The sequence below is a fragment of the Chiloscyllium plagiosum genome, chromosome 43 (genome assembly GCF_004010195.1).
Source record: "Chiloscyllium plagiosum isolate BGI_BamShark_2017 chromosome 43, ASM401019v2, whole genome shotgun sequence".
Classification (NCBI taxonomy): domain Eukaryota; kingdom Metazoa; phylum Chordata; class Chondrichthyes; order Orectolobiformes; family Hemiscylliidae; genus Chiloscyllium; species Chiloscyllium plagiosum.
Window position 1 is genome coordinate 1,148,024 of NC_057752.1, and position 26,395 is coordinate 1,174,418.

Here is a 26,395-nt window from a genome sequence, read left to right on the forward strand (position 1 = left end):
TCAATCAACTCAACCAAAGATGAATGAACAATGCACCTCTTTCATAATTAAGTGTCAGAGACCCACAACTCCTGGATAAACACACAACTCAACTAGGCCTTCCAGAATGGTAATATTTTGGACTGAAGATGCTGAACCTCTGGAATAGAATATTCTCAACTGGGCTGGGGCCTTCTCATTTTCAGGGCCCTGCTAGCCTGTTCATGTGAATCTCACTGCATGATGTCCAAGAGGAACAGGGCACTGTTCTGTTGTCCTAGCCAATATTCTCCTCTCAAACGATATGATCTTCTTATAGCTCTGTCAAATCCGAATGCATGCTATGTGGCTACCATCTCTGTCCAGCTATCACCATACACTGCATTTTGAATTAGTCAATTGTTTGCAAAATTTCTTAACCAGTTGGGTGAGTGGGCAATCACGCATGGCAGAAGAAGAATAACACTGATAAATGTGAGGTGATCTACTTTGGTAGCAAAAACAGGAAAGCAGATCATTATCTGGATGGGGAGATTGGAAATGGGGAGATGCAATGGATGAGCAGGGATGGCTTGCTGCTACTGTACAGGATCTTGGTGAGATCGTGCCTGGAGTACTGTGTGCAGTTTTGGTCTCCTTAGCTGAGGAAGGATGTTCTGACAATGGAGGGAGTGCAACAAAGGTTTACCAGATGGATTCCTGCGATGGCAGGTCTGACCTATGAAGAGCAATTGGATCAATTAGGACTATGGGGTAAAAACAATGACTGCAGATGCTGGAAACCAGATTCTGGATCAGTGGTGCTGGAAGAGCACAGCAATTCAGGCAGCATCCGACGAGCAGCAAAATCATATTCACCGGAGCTTTGAAGAATGAAGGAGAGTCTCACAGAAACCTATAAAATTCTAAGAGGACTAGACAAGGTAAATTCAGGATGCTCTCAATGATTGGGGAGTTGAAAACCAGGGGTCCCAGTTTAAGGATAGGGGTCAGTCATTTTGGACTGAGATGAGGAGAAACGTCTTCACCCAGAGAATGGGGAGACTGTGAAATTCTCTGCCACAGAAACCAATGGAGGCTAAAACATTGAATATTTTCAAGAAGGAGATAGATATAGTTCTTCAGGCTAAAGGGATCAAAAGATACAGGAAGAAAGAGAGAACAGGGTGCTGAGTTAGGTGATCAGCCATGATCATATTGAATGATGGAGCAGGTTCGAGGGATCGAATGGCCTACTCCTACTGTCTGTGTGTTGGAAAGGAGTTGCATGGACAATGTCTGAGATGGCTGAATGCTCTACCCACAAGTACAGAATGATTAACTACATGGAAAGGTTAGAGTGGGCAGAATAGAAAGGAACAATCTGGCGGAGGTTGCAGAGCTGGAGAAGGTCACGCAGGAAACATTTGGCAACGAAACGAGGATTTCAGTGCTTGGCTCGAAGAGGTGGAGTGTTGGGGAGGACTGCTTAGAGCAGAATAGGAGACCCAATGGAGTTTGGCATCATGGGAAGTGCTGGGGGCAAGCACTGTCTGGTGCAGGGCAGGATGTGGGTAGTGGCATTTTGGACAAGACAGTCAGCAAAAAGCACAAAGAACTGGATGCGAGCAGAAGGAAATGCAAAACCACTAAAATCACGTGACCCAAATAGTCAGCGCCTGAGCATGCAGTCATCAGGCCTTCTCTGCAAAGTCAACACTGATCTCTGACAATCTTCCACGGTGATTGCAGGTCTGGACTTCAGTGTTCTTGGTGGACGTTTCAGTTAGTTGCAGTGCAGCTTTTGCAAAGCAGTTTGCACGGAGGTGAAAGTGGCAGCTTAACAGTTGAGTTTTCAAGAGAGGAATAATCTAGCATGGAGAGGGTGGAATTGCAGTAATGGGGGTGGAAGCGCAGTGGAATGCACACAACTGCAGGCCACGGCAATTACCAGAGGGTCGCTGAAGTAGTATTTCCTACTGGAAAGCTAATTGCTTCTGCATTATGCAACTCATCCAACCTCCCCTTTCCAATAAAAGCTTGCAAGTTGCTTCACTTCAAGAGATTTGTCTGCCTCATTGTAGGCACTATTAAGTTTTCAGATTTTGCTTCTGAATCATTTTGTGTTCAAAGGCAACACAGCATTGTCCTGTGAAGTGAGATTGAGGAGATGCAAACTGTATTCTCTGAAGTTTAGAAGAAAAAGAGGTGACCTCCATAATATGTAGGAGCAGAAGTAGGCCATTCAGCCATTGAGTTTACACTGACATTCAATGTGATTATGCTTGATGTGATCATCCTCTACTCCACTTTCCAGCATTTTCCCAGGACTCTCGATTCCCTTCCTGATCAAAAAAAAAGTCTGTCTCAGCCTTGAATATGCTTAATGACCCAGCCTCAACAGCCCGCTGCAAGAATTCCACAGATTCACTACCCTCTCAGAAGAAATTCCTCATCTCTTTCTTCCATTAGCAACCTTTTACTCTGAGATTATACCCTCTGGTCCTAGACTCTACCACAAGGAGAAACAACCTCTTCCCATCTACCTTGTGAAAGCTTCGAAGAATCTTGTATATTTCAATAAAGGTCACTACACATTGGATTTTAGACAATCAGTATAGGTCCAAAGTACTCAACCTCTCTTATAAAGAGAGAGTGAAAATGAACACAACCATGTGTTTATTAAGTCAAAGACTTTTAACCCTGGTTCTAGCAAGCAGTTGGTGGAGGGGAGGAGGGGGGTGGGGGGGGGGGGGGGGAGGAGGAGGAGGGGAAAATCTCATTGACATGCTAAAGATGGTCAGGTGATAAAGAAAGTAGCAACCCCTCAAGGTAGTGGGAGCAATGAGATCAGTGCAGGGGGCTTTGGTTATGTTGCATTTAGCCACGCCTAAGAAGTGACAAATCAGCCACCAATCTTGTGACAGATTCAGACCAGGAATATTCTCTGCACTGTTTTGGGGATGTAGAGTGGGGCCACAAAAGTGGAAATTCAGCCATGGTCTTGGGAACAGCAGGGCAGCCAAGCTGGAGCCAGTCCATGAGAATTCCTAAACTTGGACTTCTTGGGCAATCATGGATTAGTAAAGGGAACAGGAGTACTTGGCATGGAAAACAAACAGAGCTCCCTGGAAACAGCCATAATCATGGTGAAGATTAGAGAGTTTTCTTGGAGGTGGGAGGGAGCAGTGGGGTCAAGGAAGTCAATGAACAACTGAGGGTGAAGGATAGTGCCAAGGCAAGGAGTACTGGAACTCCCATTCCGTCACTTCCTTTTGATCCTCAAGATAGGTCAAAGTGATATTAAGCAAATTAAGTACTTCTGAAGTATTGTAATGTCGAAAACAAGCTATATACTATTTCAATGGAGAAAGACTACAGAAAGCTGCACAGAGCAGGTGGCTTTGGAAGTCTTCATTCATAAATCAGAAAAAGCCATCAAGTTCAGCAAGTCATTGGGAAGGTAAGTGGAATATTGGCATTTAGGTCAAAGGGAATGGAGTATAAAATTAGGGAAGTTTTGCCAAAACAATACAAGGCACTCACCAGACAACAGCTGGAAAGCTGTTAACAGTTTTGGACCTCATACCCAAGGAAGGATATACTGTACTGGCATTGAAGGGAGTCCAGAAAAGGTTCACGAGATTGATCCTGAGTAAGGAGGGACTGTCTTATGAGGAGAGGTTGAGTAGATTGGGCCTGTACTCACAAATAAAGAAAAGTGACAGACAACTTGATTGAAACATACAAGATTCTTAGGGAACTTGACAGGGTAGATGGGGAAAGATTAAAAAGTAGTGCTGGAAAAGCACAGCGGGTCTGGCAGCATCCGAGGAGCAGGAAAATCGACATTTCGGGCAAAAGCCCTTCATCAGGGCTTCATCATTCCTGATGAAAGGCTTTTGCCCGAAACGTCGACTTTCCTGCTCCTCGGATGCTGTCTGACCTGCTGTGCTTTTCCAGCACCATACTAATCTAGACTCTGATTTCCAGTACCTGCAGTCCTCACTTTTGCCTAGATGGAGAAAGGTTGTTTTCCCTTGTGGGAGAGTCTAGGGCCAGAGGGCATCATCTCAGAATAACAGTTGCACATTTAAGGCAGAGATGAAGAGGAACTTCTTCTCTGAGGAGTAATGAATCTGTGGAATCCTTTACCACAGAGGCCTGTTGAAGCTGAGTCATTAAGAGTATTCAAGGCTGAGATTAAACAAATTTTTAAAACAGTGAAGGAATCAAGGGTTATAGAGAAAAGGCAGGAAAGTGGAGTTGAGGACATCAGGTCAGCCATGGTGTCACTGAATAGCTGAGCAGACTCAATGGGCTGAGTGGCCTCTTTCTGCATCTATGTATTATGGTAGCCCATTTGTACACAGGAAGCTCTCAAAAACAGCAATAGGACACTGATGTCAGTTGAGAGATAAAACATTGGGGAGTATTCATGCAGTTTTTGCTCACACAAGTTCCACAGGAGCTTGGAATTATCCAGAAGAGTGGCATATAGGGTTTCAGTTTGACAAATCACCCAAAAAACAGCACCTCAGACAATATAGCACTCCCTCAGTCTTGCACTGGCGTGTCAATCGGTGCATCATGCTGTTTGCATGTCTGACTAACAAACCCCTGAAGCAATTCCTCCACTTGGAACTCAGTCACGGCAAGGTGAACATAAATACATGAGAGATGACTTCAAAGTATGGATGAAGTGATCAAACAGCCCAATGACCCATGGGAGTCTCTGAACTAAGGCTAAGAAAATGATGCAGACTCTTTCGGAAAGGCAACAAACTTACTGAGAGACTTCATTGGGAATGTGCAAAGGGAAGGCAAGGCATCAGGAGGGAGTACACAACCCTCCAAACAACCCCTCGCCCCAACCCTTCCAGCACCATCTGCCCCACACAATGGCAGAGTTGGCAGATCATGCATCAGACTCACCAGCTATCTCATAGCCCATCAAACCAGAGAGGAGGCAAGTCATCCTCAATCCTGAGGGACTGCCTCAGAAGATGTGCTCTTGCCTTTAGAGTGGCATTTGAACCTGCTTTATGAGTGCAATTTGTGGTTAGGCCTCCATTGGATTATTGCACATCATTTAAAGCACAAGACTTTTCAGAAAGATATCAAAGTCCTGAGGATAGGGTGCAGAGAAGGTTTTAAAGCCAGGAATGAGATCAGGGATGAAAGAGTAAAGTTATACAGAAAGATAGGAGAACAATCCTAGCTTCTCCATTGAGCTAAGAAGACTAAGGGGAGACCAAGTACAGGGATTCAAAATGGAGAGATTTAAAAGAACGAGTAATGAGAAATTGTTTCCCCTGGCAAAGGGTCAGATTTAAAATAATTGGCAGAAGAACTGAAGGGGAAGTGAGGAGACATTGCTTCACACAGAGTTTATTATGGTCCAAAATTCACTGCCTAAAAAAGGGTGGTGGAGTCAAATTCCAGAGGGACTTCCAAAAAAAAGAAAACAATTGGATCTATACTTGAAAAGGACTAACATGCAGGTTTTTAGGACAAAACGCTAAGAGCTTTTGTGGCACAAATGGTAATGTCTGTGTAACTGAGCTACTAACTCTAAGCCCTGGAAGTGTGACCAGGGGAGGGAGGTATCGAAGGTAGGGAAAAGAAACTAGATGTGCAGCTAAACTGGACAACACTCACAAACGTCCAATGTATGCATTGTAAGATTTTAACTGAGCAGTACAGAATGGAGATGCCATTGCGAGGAAGGGAGAGGGGTATTGGAGCAAGGAACTCCATCAGAAGGAAGACAAGCCCCCAGATAATTTCTTAAACTGTATGCCCTGCAAATCCTTGCCTAACTGCCAATCTTTGAAGTTGGATTCCTGTCCTAGAAAACCCAGTGAAAAGGTTTAAAGGTTTACTCTTTTACTTAAAGATCTTGCAGGTTAAACAGCCTACCTGTTCTTCCACTTCCTCACACACCCCTGCATTCCCCTCCCCCATTTCAAGTCTTCCCCAACCCCCACCAGCTCTCACACGCTTCCCTTTCCTCACAGACTCTCAGCATGGGGTCCCAGCAATTTTCAAACATCAACATGGGATCGCAATGGGATAAGGTTTGGAAAGCAATAAGACACATCCTGACAGTCAGCAGCATAGTAAGGCAGTAAACTTACCTCCCCTTTCAAACAGAGGAACAGCCCAGTGTGTCCCAGCCCAATGAGCCCCTGTCTCACCAAAAGGGAGGGAAAGGGGGAACAAGAACACATTTTGTTTTTCCAAAAGAAAATGGCCAGGGGCCTCTTAACCAAAGCCAAACAATGTTTTTATTTTTTAAGCCAATCTTAATAAGCATTAATTGATGCCTCGAAATTGTCCCTTTTAAACAAAACAAAGCATGCACATTTAATGAGAGATTCCACAGTCTTGCTACCCCCAATGTGTGAATAAAAATTGCTCAACAATTCAAGTATTTTTTAGTGCATGAGAAAGTAAAAAGGAAAGTGAAGCGAGGGGAAACACAAGGACAGTGTGAGCGCTTATGTGAATCATGATACTTTTTCTAAAAAAAAGTATACATTACAACATACCATCATGACTGATTGGGAAAATTTGATCACCCTCTCCGGGGAAAGGTTGTTGAGGGGGCGGTGTGGAGCAATGAGAAAGATTTGAAAGAAAGCATGGAGGGGAAGCACTTAGGCATATTCATGAAATATTTCCCAGCCCACACAGTTATTGCCTGCAATTTTACTTCTTCTCAAAATAGTAAGGTTATATCTATTTACAATTCCATTCCACTGCCTTCACCCCAATCCCCCATGTCGGCTGGTAGTTATTTTAAACACAGAGGTCACGGGGTGGTAGACATTTATGAATCACAGAAGGTTGGTCTGCAGGTACAACAAGTAATTAGGAAGGCATATGAAATTTTGCCCTTCATTGCTAAAGGGGTTGAGTTTAAAAGCAGAGAGGTAATGTTGCAGCTGTACAAGGTGCTGGTGAGGCCACACCTGGAGTACTGTGTGCAGTTTTGGTCTCCTTACTTGAGGAAAGGATGTACTGGTACTGGAGGGGGTGCAGAGGAGGTTCACTAGGTTGATTTTGGAGTTGAGAGGGTTGGTTTATGAGGAAAAACTGAGTGGATTGGGATTATAGTCATGGGAATTTAGAAGAATGAGATGGGAATCTTATCGAAACAAAACAATTATGAAGGGAATCGATAAATTAGAAATAGTTAGGATGTTTCCACTGGCAGGTGAAGCTAGGACAAGAGGGCATAGCCTCAAGAAGGCATAGAGGAAGCAGATTAAGAACTGAATTGAGAAGGAATTTTGTCACCCAGAAGGTTATTAATTCTTTGCCCGGGAAAGTAGGTGACACTACTTCAGTAAGTCTAAGGTAGATATTTCTTTGAAAAATAAAGGAATTAAGCAATGTGGCGAGAGCACGGTTAAGTGGAGCTGGGTCTACGAAAAGATTAGCCATGATCTTATCGAATGGTGGAGAAGGCTCGAAGGGGCGGACAGCCTACTCCTGCTCCTAGTTCTTATGTACTGCTGTTAGCTGACTGCTTTTCACCTGAAAGGGATTGGGTGACAATTTGAATCAGTGATAGACGGGGGCAGGGGGTGGGGACAATGACCATATTTTTCATGCCAGCCACCCAGTGCGAGAGCAGGGACAGTAGCCCAGTGTGGAGCATGGTGACAGCCAACAGTCAGACCACGTGGAGGCCCCTTGCGCTATTCCATTTTACAGCCTTTGGAGAGAGACTGTGATATTTGTCTTTTTAACTTTGCTTCTTGTTTTTCTGACTTATGGTCATACTGTGCATAGTTGTAATGTAGAACTGGAAAAGCGCAGCAGGTCAGGCAGCATCCAAGGAGCAGGAGAATCAACATTTCGGGCATAAGCTCTTCTTCAGGAAGAAGGGCTTATGCCCGAAACATTGATTCTCCTGCTCCTTGGATGCTGCCTGACCTGCTGCGCTTCTCCAGCATCTGCAGTCCTCACTTTCTCAGTTGTAATGTAACCTTGTTTTTCTTCATTTCTCTATTCTGTAACTAAGGGTTGTATCTAGGTACCTTTGTATCGAAGATGGCACTGTAAGTGGCAACTTATAAACTTTTCACGGTACTCATTTGAGTACCTTAATAGTAAAGCTAATTCAATTCAATACCAGACAGCATTTACAAGCAGACCTGTAGACGAGTGGACAGCACAATAAGGTGGGATGTTCTGCAAATATACAAATCAGGGGCCTACCTCAGTTCTCAGAGCTTTCAAAAACAGGTGGATAAAATAACTCCACAGAGGCCGGTATCCCATTACCAAGTCATCCTTTATTTACACGTGGAGTGTCCTGGACTTTGATCTAGCTCCCTTAGAGGCATCTCCCAGTGAACCTCTGACTCTCCTGTTTATATCTGTCAGCCAGAGCTTCCTGATTATACCAGGTTAACAGCCCCAATCAGGGAGCTCATATTCTATGAGGTCCACCTAGCTGACCTCGTTCCAAATCATTAGTGGGTGTGTCTTGCCTGGCACTCTGCCCATTTGCACTAAGCCGTTTGAGAGGCTGAATAGATGGAGGCAATTTTCCATGGAGTGTCAGAAGTCAAGGGGGAACCTTTAGAGGTTCTGGATGTAGGTTTGCTCGCTGAGCTAGGAGGTTCATTTCCAGACGTTTTGTCACCCTACTAGGTAACATCTTCAGAGGGCCTCAGGGCAAAGCAGTGGACATGATTCCTGCTTTCTCTTTATATGTTTGGGTTTCTTTGGGTGGGTGATGTCATTTCCTGTGGTGTTGTCATTTCATGCTCTTTTTCTCAGGGGGTGGTAAATGTGGTCTAACTCGATATGTTTGTTGATAGAGTTCCAGCTGGAATGCCATGCTTCTAGGAATTCTCGTGCGTGTCTCTCTGTTTGGCTTGTCCTAAGATGGATGTGTTGTCCCAGTCTAAGTGGTGTCCTTCCTTAACTGTATGTAAAAATACTAGTGAGAGAGGGTCATGTCGTTTTGTGGCTATGGATAGAGATAGGGTGATTAGCCAAGGTCTTTTTCCCCAGAGTAGGTGAGTTCAAAACTAGGGGGCATAGGTTTAAAGTGAGAGGGGAAAGTTTTAAAAGGGACTCAAGGGGCAACTTTTTCACAGAGGGTGGTGTGTGTATGGAATAAGCTGCCAGAGGAAGTAGTGGAGGCTGGTACAATTACAACATTTAAAAAGGCATCTAGATGGGTACATGAATAGGAAGGGTTTAAGAGGGATATGAGTCAAATGGGACTAGATTAATTTAGGATACCTAGTCAGCATGGAAAAGTTGGACCAAAAGGTCAGCTTCCATGCTCTACATCTCTATGATGAAACACCAGGCCTTCAGGTGGCCATGCAACAAGCATCCAGAAAGCTGCACATTTCTTTTTCGGTTTAAAATGATTTGGTCCAGGAGAATCAGGTACACACAAATCCATTTCCTTCTTCCAATCCAAGTTATGGAGATGTTGGCACCAAGGTTTGTGCCTTGTGCCTCCATTCCAATATTCAGTGCTTGAAAGAATTTCACAGGCAGTTTTATACAGGCACACACACGTTCTCTATAAAGAACAGTGAAGGGAGGGGTTAGAATTAGAATTAGGCTTATTGTTACGTGCACCACTGATACAGAACAGTGAAATATGTACAAAACCACTATTCCTGGTGCCATCTTAGGGACAAAGCTACCTAGGTACAAAATCTGAGGTACAAAATAGAAAAACAAAGTTAAAAGTTCAACATCACAGTCCTTCTATAGCCATGAGCCTGCATTCGCTCCACGCTGGGCTTTCCCTACGAGGGCTCGCTCACCCCCTGCACTGGGTCCACACTGCCAAGGGCTCATTCTACCCCTGCACTGCACCCACAATCCCCATGGGGGCTAGTTCTCCCCCCACACTAAGCCCACACTCCCCACAAGGGCTCAGTCTCCCCAATGCTGGGCTGAGTCCTTCAATACCAACTGCCATCTGGGCTCACTACCAAATGCCAAAGGTAGCTGATTGCAGGGAATCCCTATACTGGCAAGTCCCCAGTTTAAATTGAAATCTGGTCTATGTATGGAAGTCAGTCAACTCAACAAGATGTAGTTCCCCCCCCAGTAGTGTGCAATTGGGCTTCATATAAAGATAGGGAAAGATCAGAGAATCTTGGACCCTTGAAGATGAGGACTTTTTTTTTTTAAAGTGAGTAGGGTGTGTGGTAGTTAGGAATTTAAATTCAATTAATAAATCTGGAATGGAAAGCTTGCCTCAGTGACGACCACAACCACCACCAGAGGTGAACTCAATGGGTTTTATGACAAACAAAGCTTTTTAGGAAAGGAAATCTGGCATTCTTATTTGGTCTGGCCTACACGTGACTCCAACCCCACAGCAATGAAATGTCCTCACAAGCCACTCAGTTCAAGGAGCAAAAAAATGTTTGTCTCCTAAGAGAACAAGACGATATAAACAAAACAGTGCTGACTAGGTATGCCATTCCCTCGGGACACTATGTAGCTTTGAACAAGATTTAAAGGTCACAGATATTGTAGGTCATATGATCAAAAGCAAAAGTAGATTTGAGGTCTCCTGATTTATTCCCAGGGTTAAACCAAATGGATGAATGTGTACACCCTTTGTTGATGCCCCTTTAAGCAGTTCATTACAATGCTAGCCTTTCCTGGGTCTGTCATGGCAACATTCATTGTACATGATTCGGAGATGCCGGTGTTGGATTGGGGTGTACAAAGTTAAAAATCACCTGATGAAGGAGCGTCGCTCCAAAAGCTAGTGTGCTTCCAATTAAACCTGTGTGTTGTGTGATTTTTAACTTCATTGTACATGATAGTGATTGTCTCAGGATTGAAGTGCAGCTCAAGTGCTTTAAAGGGCTAAGTTGGTGCAGGTCAAAGACAATCAGATGACATGAGGCAGGAGAAGCCATATTTCAAGAACAAATGACAATGCGCCCAAACACCCAATCTCAAGCATTCTGTGAGGCTGAATTATACTAGTGACAGTATAACAGAAATTTGCAACTCCCAAGGATATGGGAGACCTCATTATCCCCACGATATAGGCCATAATCTGAACAGCAGTGTTATTTAACAGTGTTTAGTGAGTAAGTGGAGACATGGATCTAGGGATTATACCTACTTTCTACTGGCTTAACATTCATACACTAAATCACTCACCATTTTTTCATCACTGGAGGCAATTCATGCTCATTAACATTCACATGGTAATTTAAATTATAGGCTTCATTCTTAGCAAGTTGGTGTGTGCAACATTGCCCAGTGTGAAACAGAGCCAAACTGACCACAAAGACCCTTGGTTCATCTCAGTGCTTTCTGTTCCAGATGCCAGTGGAAGCAGGTGTGGGTATAGGGGTGAGGGGGACAAGAGAGAGACAATCAGAAACAGCACCCCTGGATAAGGGAGGGGTAACGAATGCCAGTCATAGTCCTTATCCTCGATACTTGTGCAGAGATGTACCCAGAATATATTTTGCAGAAAGTTCACATTGTTGGATACAGCGAATGTGCAGGGTTGGGCTTTCACATATTGCCAGCCAACACTCACATAGGAAACACAAGATACAAGAGTCAGTCATTCAGGCTCTCGAGTCTTCTCTACCAGCCAATAAACTCATGACTGAACAGATCAAAACCTCAGCGCAACTCTCCTTCCTGCCCCCTTGTACATCAGAAGCCCATCTAACTCAGAAATATGTTCAATGCCCCAGTCTCTCAGAGGGAAAGAATTCTGAGAATTAACAACCCTCAAGGAAAAAAAACCTCCTTTCTCTTGGTCTTAAATGGAAGGTCAGCCTCTAGTTCTTGATTACACAACAAGAAACAACATCCTGTCAGCATCCATCATGTCAAGTCTGATCAGAATTTTATAGGCTTTAACCAAGGACTATTTAATTTCAAATATCTTGCCTAAAAAAAAAGGTGGGGAAAGCAGATTCAATGGTAAACATCAAAACAGAACAGAACTTGTACTTAAAGACTTCTCTTCATGTGGCATGATTATGAGCACATACAACATTAAAAAAAGCAGGAATAGGCCACTTGGCCCTTCAAGCCTGATCCACTATTCAATAAGATTATGGCTGATCATCCAACTCAGTCCCCTGTTCCTACTTTTCCCCAATCCTTTGACGCTTTAAGCTCACAGCTACGTCCATCTCATTCTTCTGGACCCCAATGGATATGGGCCAGGCCTGTCCAATCTTTCTTCATGATAGAAGTCCCCCATCCCAAGAATCAGTTGAGCAAACTTTCTCTGAACTTCTCCTAACTCATTTATCTCCTTTCTTAGGATAGGCAGACTAGTACTGTGCACAGCACCCCAGATATGACTCACCAATGTCCTGTAAAACCACAGCAAAATATATAAGACCACAAAATATTGGTGCAGAATTAGGCCATTCACCTCAGAGTAGAGTGTGGGGTGCTGGAAAAGCACAGCAGGTCAGGCAGCATCCGAGGAGCAGGAGAATCGACATTTTGGGCAAAAGCCCTTCATCAGGAATGAGCCTGATTCAGCTCAGTCTGCTCCACCATTTCATCATGGCTGATGTGCTTCTCAATCCCATTTTCCTGCCTTCTCCCCAGAAAACTTGATCCCATTAAAGGGAGGCACAGTGGTTAACATTCTGCCTCACAGCGCCAGGGACCCAGGTTCAATTCCAGCTATGCATGACTGTCTGTGTAGAGTTTGCATGTTCTCCCCATGTCTGCTTGGGTTTGACAGATGCTCTGGTTACCTCCCACAGTCCAAAGATATGCATACTGGGTGAATTGGCCATGCTAAATTATCCATAATGTCCAGGGACGTGCAGGTTAGGTGGGTTAGTCACAGGAAATGCAGGGTTATGGAGATAACGTGGGGGACTGGGTCTGGGTAGGATGCTCTTTGGAGATTCGGGGCAAACTCGTTAGGTCGAATGACCTCTTTCCGAACAGTAGGTTGTTAACTGGAATCATAGAATCCCTATCTGTCTTTATCTTAAATCCCTTCTTGAAACCGCCCCTTGGACTGGAGTGTCGGCAGGTGAACTGCACCCCAGCAAAACACAGTACTTTGAGGAGCATCGCCACATTAAGCCTTGGAACACTTTGTTCCGTCAAAACGTACCTCACAAACGTATGTTGTATTTGTTAAGCACAGGCTAGGAAACGTCGATGAATGAAGAGAGACAATGCTACTGCTACTAAAATAAAGCATCTGGCAAATTTCAACTGATGACCAACCAAGGCTGAGGCCGGTGGATTTGGTCAGATTACAGTAAGGCCCCACAACAAGTCAGATTATAAAACAGACCGATTTCACTGCTTGCCAGTTAAAAGTTTTCCCGCCGTTATTTTACCCGCCATTGGGCTCGAGACTTTAAACTGCGCAACGGCTCATCAAGTAATTTATCTGCGTCAGCTTTCTGCCAAGTGTGATCTTCCCACACAAAACAGGACGATGAATCATCTCGTTAACACATTCAAAAAAGTACATTAAACTCCCCTGCAAAAAAAAGGGGAAACCGGCTCAGTTACGTCATTGGTAGAACAGAAAATTAAACTTGGTGTGAGGTCAGAAGTCTGTGGATTAACTCAAATCCAGGATACTCGTTTTTTTTAAATAAAAGAGCACAGTTTTCCTACGCCACGCACAACGTGCATCGATTTGAAGATTAGTAATTTTCAACACGTTTGCAAAGCGACGACAGGCAGGGTCCCTAGTGCGCATACTCTGGAAGTTCTGAAAACTTGATGAGATACGGTGTGTGTGAGGGAATCTCGCAAACGAGGATTGCCCCATGTTCAATATTCAATCTGCACTGAACTCAATGACTGTAGCAGAGCCTTAGAGGTATGTGTGCCTTTATCAAACGAGAGAAAGTAGAATGTGGTAATGCCGCTAAACTAATAATCCGGTGGCCCAGGCTAATGTTCTGTGACATGGGTTCAAATCCTACCATCTGGTGAACCTTAAATTCAACTCTACATTTGAAAACTAATTTTCCTAAAGAGAAAGCGCCCTTAGTTTTTTTTTAAATCTGCTCACAACTGGTACCCACTTCCATTATAACGAGGGGGCTCTTCCGATGAAGTGATAGTGTCCCTACCTCTGACCCAAGAAGCCAACCTTCAACACAGCTCCCACCCCCAACTTGTGCCAGAGGTGCGTCATAATATCTCTGAAAAGGTTGAATAGAAAATATAAGGGAGAAAGTAATATTGTTGTATGTTGTAGTAACAGGGAACATCAGGACTGGATTGTCGAGAAAAGACACCCACTTTGTCTCCTGCTACCCATGATGTGGAAGTGCCTGAGGGATGGGCAAAGTTAAAAGTCACAACACCAGGTTTCTTTGACTTCATCTAATAAAGGAGCAGCACTCCGAAAGCTTGTGATTTCAAATAAACCTGCTGGACTATAACCTGGTGTCATATGACTTGACATTGTGCTGCTGCCCAGATTGCTCTTTAAAAAAAGGGAGCTGAGCATCACCTCATGGTGGGGACAATCTGTGCTTTTCCAAAGTTGCACTTGTGAAAATTTCCCCTTTTACTCACCAGAATCAGCTCATTACAAAACAGCCAGTATACAGCGAGAGTTCTGGATTCAGTTTTAGTTGCCTTATTTAAGAAAGACTTGCTTTAAATGGAGTGGTGTCCTAAGAGGGTTCATGGGAATTATTCCCAAGATGGGGGAGTTATCGTACAAGGAAAGGAGAAACCATTTGGGTCTGTATCTGTTGGAGTTTAGAAGAATGACAGGACATCTTATTAAAACATACTAGATCCTGAGGGAACTTGACAAGGTGGATACTGAAAGAATGTTTGACGCAATAACTGGTGGTCAGTTAAAAATAAGGGATTTCCAATTTCTGAGATTTGTTTTCCCTCTGAGGGTTCTTAGGCTGTGGAATTCCCTTTCCCAGAGCGCTGCATACATTGGGTCATTTAATACTTTTAAGGCAGAGGTAGTGTGACTCCCTTGTTAGTCAAGACTCTGCAATTACTGGGGTAGGCAGGAAAGTGAACTTGCGATAACAATCACATGATCTTATTGAATGATGGAGCAGGCTGGAGTGACTGAATGGCTTATTCCTGCTTCTAATTTATATGTTTGTAACTTCCTTCTCAAAATTATCTTGAGAGAACAATGGGCACAATGGGTCAAATTGGCAAGTCTGCTTTTTTTGTCCTTTGTCAATCTCCCAACTGTTGAAGTTGTTTCACAATCGCAACCATTTACAGAGCAAGCAGAATCCATCACTGTTGGTGAAACTGTCAGGAAGGGGTTAATAAATTATAGCCTGCAGTTGTTGCAGGAGTGTGCCAGCATTCAGATATCAGGAGGATTTTGTACAATACACAGAGTTCATGATTGTGGGGGTATTCTGACTGAGGTGCTTAACAGGATTCAACCGAGTAGAGAGAAAAACTGGTAGAGGAATCAGGTGTTGGGGAAGGAAGTGAGGAACATATTCTTAAACTTAAAACCAGATCATTTAGAAGTGGAATGAGGAATCACTTTCACACAAAGGATACTGAAAATTATGATCATCTTCCCCAAAAAGGCACTGGATACAGGAAATCAAATGGAGATATTAAGAGTAAGATTGATGGATGGCAAAGAGCATCAAGGGAGTTGGAGCAAAGGCAGATATGTAGAAATGAGGTTCAATCAGCAGTAATGTATTTGAATGTCATAGTGGCTTTAAGGGGCTGAATGGTCCCTCTGTAGCATGCAAAAACTACAAATGCGATGAATGCAGGCTTAACTAAAGGATGAATTCTTGTGAAATGCCATATGACTTTATATTAATAAAAAACATCAGACAGAATTTGACCCTGAACCACATAAGGAGATGTTCGGGCTGGTAACTACAAGCTTGGTCAAAGAAGTAGGCTTTCAGGAGCATCTTAAAACAAGGGGAAAGACAGAAGTGAGAATCCCAGAGCGGAGAGCCTCGGCTAGTGAAGGCACAGCCACTAATGGTGGGATGATAACAACTAGAACGAGGTAGCAGTAGATTGGGAAAGGGGAAAGTGCAATGAGACTGGGTGTCCTTGTACACTAGTCACTGAAAGTAAGCATTGCAGGTGCAGCAAGTGGTGAAGGCAGCAAATGGTACATTGGCCTTCATAGTGAGAGGGATGGAAATTAGGAGGGGGGATTCTTGCTGCAATTGTACACTGCCTTAGTGAGACCACACCTGGAGTATTGTTTGTAGTTTTGGTTCCTTACCTGAAGAAGGATATTCTGCCTATGGAGGGAGTGCAGTGAAGGCTTAACCAGACTGATTCCTGGAATGGCAGGATTGATGTATGAAAAGAGACTGGATTGGACTGCAGATCTCCTAGAAATCTATAAAATTCTAACAAGACTAGATAGGGTAGATGCAGGAAGGATGTTCCTGATGACTGGGGAGTCCAGAACCAGAGGGTCACAGTCTAAGGATACATAGTAGGCCATTTAGATGAGATAAAGAGAAATGTCTTCATCCAGAGAGTTTAGTATTCACTGCCACAGAAAGCAAAATATTGAATGTTTTCAAGAAGGCTTTAGAAAGAGAGTTCTTAGGGGTAAAAGGAACAAGGGGTATGGGGAGAAAGTGGGAACAGTGGACTGACTTGGATGTTCAGCCATAATCATACTGAATGGCAGAGCAGGTTTAAAGGGCTGAATGGCCTACGCCTGCTCCTATCTTCTACGTTTCTATGCAAACTGAGGCAACAGGTTAAGTGAATATGGAGAACTCAGGATTGTTGGAGGTTACACAGATCTGGAGGGTATAGGTCAGAGATATAAATACTTTCATAGACTCAGATACAGTGTCCAGAAACAGGCCATTCAGCCCAACTGGATAGTGCCAGTGCTTATTCCCCTCTTTCCCTCCCCAACCACCTCCCCCACCCCGAGAGACAGCAAGTCTCTGTATCACTTCCTGTGATGATGTATACTGTTTCTCATTAGAATATCAAGCTGAGCCCTTTTATACTACAATCTGTTCTGATATAATGCAATATCTCTGTTCCCATGCGATCCTGCGTTATGAGAATATTGTGTAATAGCAGCATCATTTAAATCAACGGGACCAGAATCATGTTATAGCCAATACAGGTAAGGAAAGTTTGTGTTCCACGAGTAATGGTCTAAATTCTTCAATCTCATTATAGCCAATTTGCGTTGAAGAAATGCACGTTTTAACAGAACTGACTGTACATTTCCCCTTGCCCCACTCAATCTCTGATTCTACCAATGATATTAAAGCCCTATGACCATAACCTTCTATATCTTTCTCCTGCAGCTAATTATCTAACTTTCCCTTAAATGCATCAATGCTATTTGCCTAAACCTTATAGCAGTGAGGAATTCCAAGTGACTAACTGATATTCAGTGCTTAGTTCTTGTCTCCCTCACAGATGAAAACATATTCTCTAAGGTGACCCTATCTAACCCTTTCATAATCTTTCAAGGCTTTTCAAACAGCACAAGGTTAATTCTCTTCCCGAATGGAGCATTTTATTTTGTACGAAATTCATTAAGTTCCATTACTTCATCCAGGTTTTGTTTGTCTTGCTAGAGAAGAGAGCTTTTAGCATCAAAATCAATTCTGCATGCCCACTTTCATTAAGATTGACTAAGCCAAGTAGTAAGAGTGCCACAAGTGGCCTGTTCCAGTCTAGCAATGTGGTTAAGCTGGTGACAAAATATAAGGCCGCATGCACGGTTTCACTCTGCGTCTGATGACAGGAAGTCACTGATGAAAATCCCATTACTTAATTGATAAGCCATTGTCTTCACATGACAACACAATCCGTGTCAAAGTGCAGGATTCGCTTAGCTTTTTCAAAGGCCTAGGCTGAAAAGATTTTTAAAAACATTTCATACAGTCAGCACTATAATTCAGCTGTTGATGTTTTGGTCACTGCTGTCAGGCAGCAAACAGAATGATGTCAGTGGGCAGTTTGTGATAGTCATTACTGTTGCAGTGTTGGAAACACCGTACTCAATATGCGCATAGCAAGATTCCACAAAGAGCCTTGACATAGCAACCAGATAATTTCTTGACCACTATTACCTCCACTCTTCTTTGAAATCGCGCCACAGGATCTTTTCTAGCACTGAAAGCACAGATGGTGCCTTGATTCAAAGCCTGATCCAAAAATCACAGAATCACACAAGTGTTACAGTGCAGGAGGCAGGCATTTGGCCCATCATATTTGTGCAATCTCTTCAGATGAGCATCATTACCTCGTGACAATCTCCTGCTTATTCCCCATACCCTATTTCTAGCCAAATAATCATCCATTACCCCTCTTGAATGTCTCAATTTTACCTGCTGTTTCCAGGCAATGCATTCCAGATCCTAACTACTCACTTGGTGAAAGTTTTTTTTCTCAACTTGCATCTGTTTCTTTTGTGAATCACTTTAAATCTGTGCCCTCTCCAAAAGTGCATGGAGTCAGAATTTTACAGCATGGAAAGATGCCCTTTGGCTTATTGTGTCCACACCAGTCAACACTCTCCCGATCTACTGTAGTCCCATAGCTTTGTATGCTATGGCATTTCAACTGCTCATCTAAAGACATGACTAAAATGCCGACTTGCTCCAACTAATATAGACAGACTTCATTGAGCTGACTTCACTGGGGAGGGAAAAATCAGGAAGCATAAAAATTTGAACAAAGTCCTCAGCCTAGAGTTTGGCCCCAGGACCTGAACCTAGAACCTTCTGTTGAGAGAGAAAAACAGAGTTAACATTTAGAGTCCACTATAACTATTCTTCAGAACTTATGTTGTAAAATTCCATCAGATTCTTTTATCAGTACAGCACATTGTTAATTCAGATTATTTTGATATCCACTGAGTGGAAGATGTGTTTGCATTGGAGATGGACGATCCAGAAATCGTTAAATTCACTCCATCAGGGAGGGGGAACACATTTTAGAAAAAAAAGTGTCCTTTGGAACAGCAAAGAAGAGTCATATTAGACTCAAAACATTAACTGTCTTTCTCTCACCAAAGATGCTGCCAAGCCTGCTGTGTTTCTCCAGCATTCTCCTTTTTAATTTCAGATTTCCATAGTATTTTGTTCATACTCTTCCTTTGTCCATTGTCTGTTTCGCTGCTCTGTGCCCTGACCTCACGATCTCATACCAGAAAAAAGTCAAATCTATTTTTATGCAGCAAACAAGTCTGTAATAATGCCCAAGAATACAAATATAGGAAAAGAAGTAGTCATTCAACCATTCATACCTGTGGCTTGGTTAGCTGGACAGCTGGTTTGCAATGCAAAGTGACACCGATGTGGGTTCAATTCCCATATGAGCTGAGGTTACAATGAAACTCCTGCCTCCTCACCCTTGCCCACCTTGTGGTGAAACTCAGATTAAACCCACCACCAGGGGTGTGTGTGTGTGTGTCTTTCTGTCTCACACACGCATGAGAGAACAGCCCTCTGGGACTATAATGGTTTTACATTACCCTTTCCTATAGAGAAATCTAAATTTTGATTTTTGAAAGTTTTAATTGAACCCAGTTTTTTTTTAAAATGGGGGGAGCAGAGAAAGATAGTTCCACATTCCTATACTAGACACTTTTTAGTCAATCCACTTCGATGTTACCACACATCTCTGGGGCATGTGCAGCTATAACACAGGCTTCCTGGGTCAGAGGTAGGGACACACCACAGGAATACCTGTCCCATTCCCTTTGTTTGCTTTCTGACATCACCTGTGAAAGGCCTGACTCCAATTTTAAGGATCTGCCCCTTCTCTGGCCTTATCCCACAGAGGACGTAGTTTCTCTCTACCTACTCTTTTCACTTCCTTTAAATCATCTTAAAAACACACACATTTTTATCACTCAGGAGAATACAAAGCTCAAAGTTGCATTATTGGTGCCATAAATGTTCTTTCCAGTGCTTGTATCCGCACAAACTGAAATTTGAACATCCCAAACTCTGAGGCAGCAATGACTGCCATTGAGCTCCTCAGAGCAGCCAAGTGCCCTCTCAAACAGGCCTCTGCTCGCTAAGTCCTCATGGAGGGGCCACGACAATTTTCAAACCTCAAAATGGGGTCACAGTCGGAAAAGTCTAGAAAGCACTTCATCTTTTAGGAGAAAATACCCATGTAGGCAGTCAAAACTACTTTCTGCGATATGGTAACATCCTAGCCAAGCATACCACGTGAACATTCAGCCAGGAAATCCAAATACAATTCAATCACCAAACTACCAATTGTACCAAGCGTTCACATTCCTTTTCAGACAGGTTATGCTGACGAGCTTCAGCAGTTTCAAACACTCTTCAAATTCTCAAACTAAATAGAAGCCTTTATAGTCCATTTACTCTTGCCTCTGTCCAAGGGAAAGTTGAACAGAAATGGGTGAATTTAGTGCAAAGAATGAATGAAATTACACTTGACTATTCAGATTAACTCTGGGAGATCATACGAATTTCCTACTGCCATTGAAGAGAAAGGTAAAGTATATGTGGGTCATTTCTGAATCCAACACAAAGGGCGGAGCAAAGACTAGGAAATTTGAACATTCCTTCAATATTCAAGAGGCATTCTCAATCAATCAGTCTCCAAGCAACTGTTCTCATGAAGTCATCTAGATGTTCAACACCTTGTCCTCTGTGCAAAATTGCATATCCTTTTGCACACATCTTCAAAATACCACACTTCCTAATATAGACAATCTTATGGAGAAATATTAGCATACACACTATGTCAATTTAAAATCCTCTATCAAGCTCATAACATGGTTCAGTTACAATTGCTCGAAGCAATGTACGCAGGGATCCGTTCACTGTGGACAGTATATTCAAGCTTTGTGTTTTGTTGCGAATTACAATTACAGTTTCCCCCATTGCCTTCTAACTGACTATACCATGGCCAATCAAAGCTAACCTGCCAACCAATCAGCATGCTTTTCCCCTGCAGTCTAAAATTGTTGTGATTGTTTGCAACTTGTCCTTCTTATGTTGGTTCTGATGGGTGTCAGATAAAAAGCTTTGGCAACATGCTTCTCCTATTCAGCAAGATTCACCATGAGGTGGCTGACTCTAGCAATTACATGGTTTACTTCACTGTATAGTATCCTTTCATTGAAACTTTGCTACTGTATCCCAGTAGCTTAAAATAAAAAAGGATTTCATTTATATACAGCTTTTCACAATCTCCCAAAGCGCTTCAAAGACATACAAGTGTTTTTGAAGTGTGGCCACTGAAGTAATGCAGAAAACACAGAAGTCAATTTGTACACAGCATGCTCCCACAAACAGAAAGCGAATAATAATCAGATAATCTGTTTCCATGGTCAAATATGGGTGACCGGATAAAGCAGGATAAATATTGGCTAGAATATTAGGGAGAACTACTATGCTCTTCTTCGCAATAATTCTATGGGATTGTTCACTACCATCATTGTGGTTACAAGAATCTGCAGCGAGTAACTCACCTCCTGACTCCCCAAATCCTGTCCACCAGCTACAAGGCCCAAGTCAGGAATGTGATGAAATACTCCCCACTTGCCTGGATGGTGCAGTTTCAACACCCAAAAGCAGCCTGCTTGATTGGCACCACATCCACTCCCTCCACCACCAACGCTGAATAGTAGTAGTGTATACCATCTTCAAGATGCATTGCAGTAACTCACTGAGCCTCCTTTGAGAACACCTACCAAACCCACAACCACTAGAAGGTTGAGGGCAGCAGATATATAGGAACACCACCAGCTGCAAGTTCCCCTCCAAGCCACTATGGGGAAATATATACCCATTACTTTTGTGTCGCTGGGTCAAAATCCTGGAACTCCTTCCCTACCAGCTCTGTTAACGTACCTACACCCTAAGGACTGCAGCAGTTCAAGAAGACATTTCACCACCACCTTGTCAAGGGGCAGTTAGGGAGGGGCAATAAATTATGGCAATGCCAAGCAAGCAAAAATAAAACTTGAGGGAACAGGCAGGGGCTCAGTTTAATGTTTCATCTGGAAGTCAGCACGTCTGACACTGGTGCACTCCTTCGCTGCTGCACTGAAGTGTCAGTCTGGATTTTGTGTAGTGGTTTCCAGTGTGGGAATAGAAGCCACATCACTTCCGGCTCAGTAGTGAGTGCTACCCACTGAGCCACAGCTAACGGTTAGTGATGGCATAGCCAACAAACTCCCAGCTTCAAATTCACCTTGCTCTGCCCTCCTGTCATGGCGTCAGCAGCCATCCAAGGAGCCTTGGTATCTCTGGGCTAGGAAAGGAAAAGAAAAGAAAAGAAAAGCAGGGCTACGACTACAACCCCATCATTAACATCCACCAAAACCCAAAGCTCTGGAATTATTCTATTCTCCTTCAAGACACTCCCTGAAACCTACTTCTTTGGCCAAGCTTTTGGGTCACCTGCCCAGATATCTCCTCACGTGGCTCAGTATCAGATTAGGTTTGACATTGCTGATGTGAAGTGCCTTGGGATGTTTGATCACATTAAAGGCACTACACAAATGCAAGTTGTTAATCTTATTTGAGACAAAAGACAGGCACTGTTCCAGCACAAAGCCACCAATAACATCTACACAGAAAAAGCAAAATCATTGGGAATACACAATGCACCAGCTGGGACGAACTAAGAATTGGATTCCATTCTTGGCTACTGCTCAATACAAGAAATCAGACCTGGTCAAAGTACTGAAAGTATTAAATAGCTTTGAAACAATAACGTGGTTTTTTGGTTATCAAGTTTTCACAACTCCACGTTGTAGGCGTCATTTCTTTGATTCCTCCCTTGTACTGCGTTAAACACAGTATCCCCATATGAGACAATGTTACTTTTAAAGGTCAGAGTTTAATTGAATTGCAGGTCCCCAACATGCAATATGTACTTCATTGCATTCAAACCTTTCCCACAGATGCCCAAGACACCCAGTTGGTGCAATGCCAAGGTGCTCGGAAGTGCCAATCCTGAGTTGTGATTTGTTGTGTCCTATAGCACTGTTGAAACAACATCCCTTAATGTCCCTGGACTCCGGGTGGGGACGGAGCAGGGAAATTAACCAAGGTTTTCCCTGTGTGGTGACCTGTGCTGACGTGTGACTGTATGGAAGACATGTGACGGTAGGCCAGATTGCATTGTGATGTCTGCCCCAATGGGAAAGGCCCTGCCATATTCACAGTTAAGGTTCACACACAAAGAATAAGATACCGAGGGCTGCCATCTGCAGGGAGCTGTATCGCAGTAAGGATCAGTGATTTCGACCGAGAAAAACAAGATTTGTATTGATATGGTGCCTTTAACATAATGAAATCTCAAGACACTTTAACATTATGTTAATCAGTCAAAAGCTGAGACCAAGTCAGAGGAAATGAAATTGGAACACGCAACAAAGAGGCACATCTTAAAAGGAGGGTATGCAGGGTGTGAACTGATTTAGGAAGGGATTTCCTCAGCTTGGGGCCCAGGCAACTGAAGGCACAAATACGGATGGTGCTAGAACCAGGGAAGCAGAGAGATCTCCAAGGGGCAGAGAAGGCTTTTTGTGCAGTTTGATACCACCAAGTGACTCACAGGCCATTACAGAGGGTAGTTAAAAGTCAACCACATTGCTCGGCTATATATGCAGGCTAGACCAGGTAAGGAGGGCAGATTTCCCTGAAGGACAGTCGTCTTTACAACAATCAACAATGGCTTGATGGTCATCATTAGAATAGATTTTAAATTCATTGCTGTGGTGGGATTTGAACATGTCACCAGGGCACCCAGCTGGGTCTTGGGATTACTGGGCCAGGAGCATTGCCACTGTCCTACTACTTGCCTCTAAAACAGAGATATGGAAGGGGGAGGCCATGGACGGATTTGAAAACAAGGAGAAAACCATCAAATTTGAGGTGGTGTATATGGGGTGATGGGTGAACTGGCTTGGACATGAGCTTGGCCTAAACCTAGAATAAATGCTCTGGGGGACACATCCTACCAACTTTAAATTCAATTAATCAATATGAAATTCAAAGCTAGAATAATCTGTGATGAAGACCATGACAACTATTATCCATCGTCATAAAAACCCATCTGGGTCATTAATATCCCTTAAGGAAGCAAATTTGCCCTCCTTACCTGGTCTGGCCTACACGCGAGTCCAGAACGACAGCAATGTGGTCGACTCTCAACTGCCCTCTGGAATGGCCTAGTGAGCCACTCAGTTCAAGAACAATTTGGAGTAGGCACTAAATGCCAATGATGCCCACATCCCAAAGAATTTGTTAAAAACTTGTCAGGAGAGTGGTGTGTAATGATGCAGCTTTCTGACAGAAGATTCCTAAACAATTAGTCAGAACCTGAATGAGGACAGGTTATTCAATTGATCAGACTGCCTGCCTGGTGAACTGATGATACCCATCCGCCATCTGTTATAGTACTCAATTCTCCACCAGTACAAACCCTCCCATAACTATTTGGTTACAGAGATACTATCAGCTGCCGGAACTCATCTGGACATCTTCCTCAAAGCCTGCAGAATCAGCATTTGGTGCACCCTGGCCAATGTATTGGGTAAGGTAGGAGATAGTGTGCCAGCTTTTCTGCCCACTTGGGGGCATCTCCGATCTGAAAGGCCAGTTCACTGCAACCCAGCACAGTCTGCCCTCAGAGCACCCTGTGGAAAAGAAAACTGAAACTTTTTTTTTCGGAACCCCCAGATCGGCTTACAAGTCAGCCTGAGCAGCACAAAGCTTTTTGTTTTTTGTACAAAAAAACCCAGAAAAATCCCCCAGGCTGAGTATCAGTGTGTCAATTTTCGCAAATCAATTGGGGGAGGGGATGAGGCAGTGACCAGCAGAGGAAACAAAATCAGATAATATAGAGGTAGGCTCCAAGTTTATGTTTCCCCGCTCAAACATCTGCTGGGACTGAACTGTCAGCAGTTTGAACTTAGAATTCAGCCTCCAAATGCAAACTATGGAGCAAGTCTCTCTCCCTCTTTTTCCAGAGGCACACACGACTTGCCTGGGTGAACTCAGACACACTGTTTGAGGTATATCAGGGTGACAACCTGGTTTGTGCCCTCCTTCTGTTTCCATGGATTAAAAAGCTAGAAAATGGTGACCATAACAGGGGTGGGGGGTGCTTAGTGGAGCAGAGGACGGAGACTTATCCAATGATGCAGATCAGAGGGGGAAAAAAAAGACCGACACCAAACAAGGCAGACGAGGAATGGAGGAATGGGGGAATTGGGGGGGGGGGGGGGGACACTGAGGGACTGGCTTATAATTAAACAGCAAAAAAAAATCACATCTCACTTACCAAAACGACTGCAAACCTCTCCTCCAGCTCGCATTGTTCAGGCATCGGTAACTTCAGTGGCATGATTTGAGCGCTTAGATTTGTCTGCCCATCCAAACTTCCAGTATTTCCCATTTCATCCGGGACAACACCAAACGGAATGGAAATGTCCCCGTTCTCTATTTTCCCCTTGTTTTGGGGAGGGGTGGGGAAGACCCAAAGATTGACCTCCCACAGCGTCCGTCTGCTCCGCTTCCCCAAAACAGCAAACTACACACAAACTTTCAAGGGAACCAAACTTGTCCAAAATTATATTTGCTTCCTTCCTTCACCCCACGTTTCTGTCTGGTTTAACTCTTCCCCGCTCTGTCCTCGAAGGAAATAAGTTTCCTGGAACTGGAAAGTTGTCCAACAGGAATCATTTCAGCTGCTGTCTTGCATGTTCCTCGGAAATAAGAACTCGCTGGTTTCCCCATTCATTGTTCAACGCCAGTCTCTCCGCTCTAAGCAACAGGGAGTGCGCCCGAGTACGCGCCCATTCACTAATTCGGGAGGGAGCCCTACTCGCATTGGTGCTGCTATCTGTCCATCACTCTTGGTGACAAAGCTTGGGGAGGGATCGCAATGCAGATGTGGGGGATTGCGGTTCTGCTGATTGTGCAGAGAACATTCATTCTTGCCGTTTCAATATCGCCGTAAAACAAATGTGTTTTCTTTCATCCTTTTGCATTCATCAGGACAGAATCGCAAAAACACCAAATCTCAAAGGAGCATTAATTTTAGACTGGAATCAAAGCGAAATCTGAAACCAACACAGGGAATGCTGGAGAAACTCAGCAGGTCTGGCAGCACCTGTGAAGAGAGAAACAGTTATGACTCTTAGAAGAACTGCAAGAATGCCAGACCTCCTCTTAGAAAAGCCGTACCAGACTGGAAAGTTAATTCTAAGGAAGCCATGATGTGGAGGAGCTGGTGTTGGACTGGGGTGTACAAAGTTAAAAATCATACAACACCAGGTTATAGTCCAACAGGTTTATTTGGAAGCACTAACTTTCGGAGTACTGCTGAGGAAGGATTATTCGACCCGAAACGTTAACACTGCTTTCTCTCCACAGATGCTGCCAGACCTGCTGAGCTTTTCCAGCAATTTATGTTTTTGTTT

At 43.6% G+C, this 26,395-nt stretch overlaps 1 protein-coding gene across 6 annotated transcripts in view; it reads right to left on the reverse strand.

The window, feature by feature from the left end:
- The window catches only part of LOC122543283 (formin-like protein 3), a 167,406-nt gene extending 141,676 nt beyond the window's left edge, over positions 1–25,730 (reverse strand). For all 6 annotated transcript variants that reach the window (XR_006309986.1, XR_006309987.1, XM_043681785.1 and 3 more), the window contains exon 1: positions 25,255–25,730. Coding sequence is in view for 4 of the 6 variants with exons in the window: in XM_043681785.1 (XP_043537720.1) it covers positions 25,255–25,368 (114 nt within the window). In the remaining 2 variants the exon portion in view is untranslated. The remainder of the gene's footprint in view (positions 1–25,254) is intronic.
- Between the last annotated feature and the right edge of the window lie 665 nt (positions 25,731–26,395).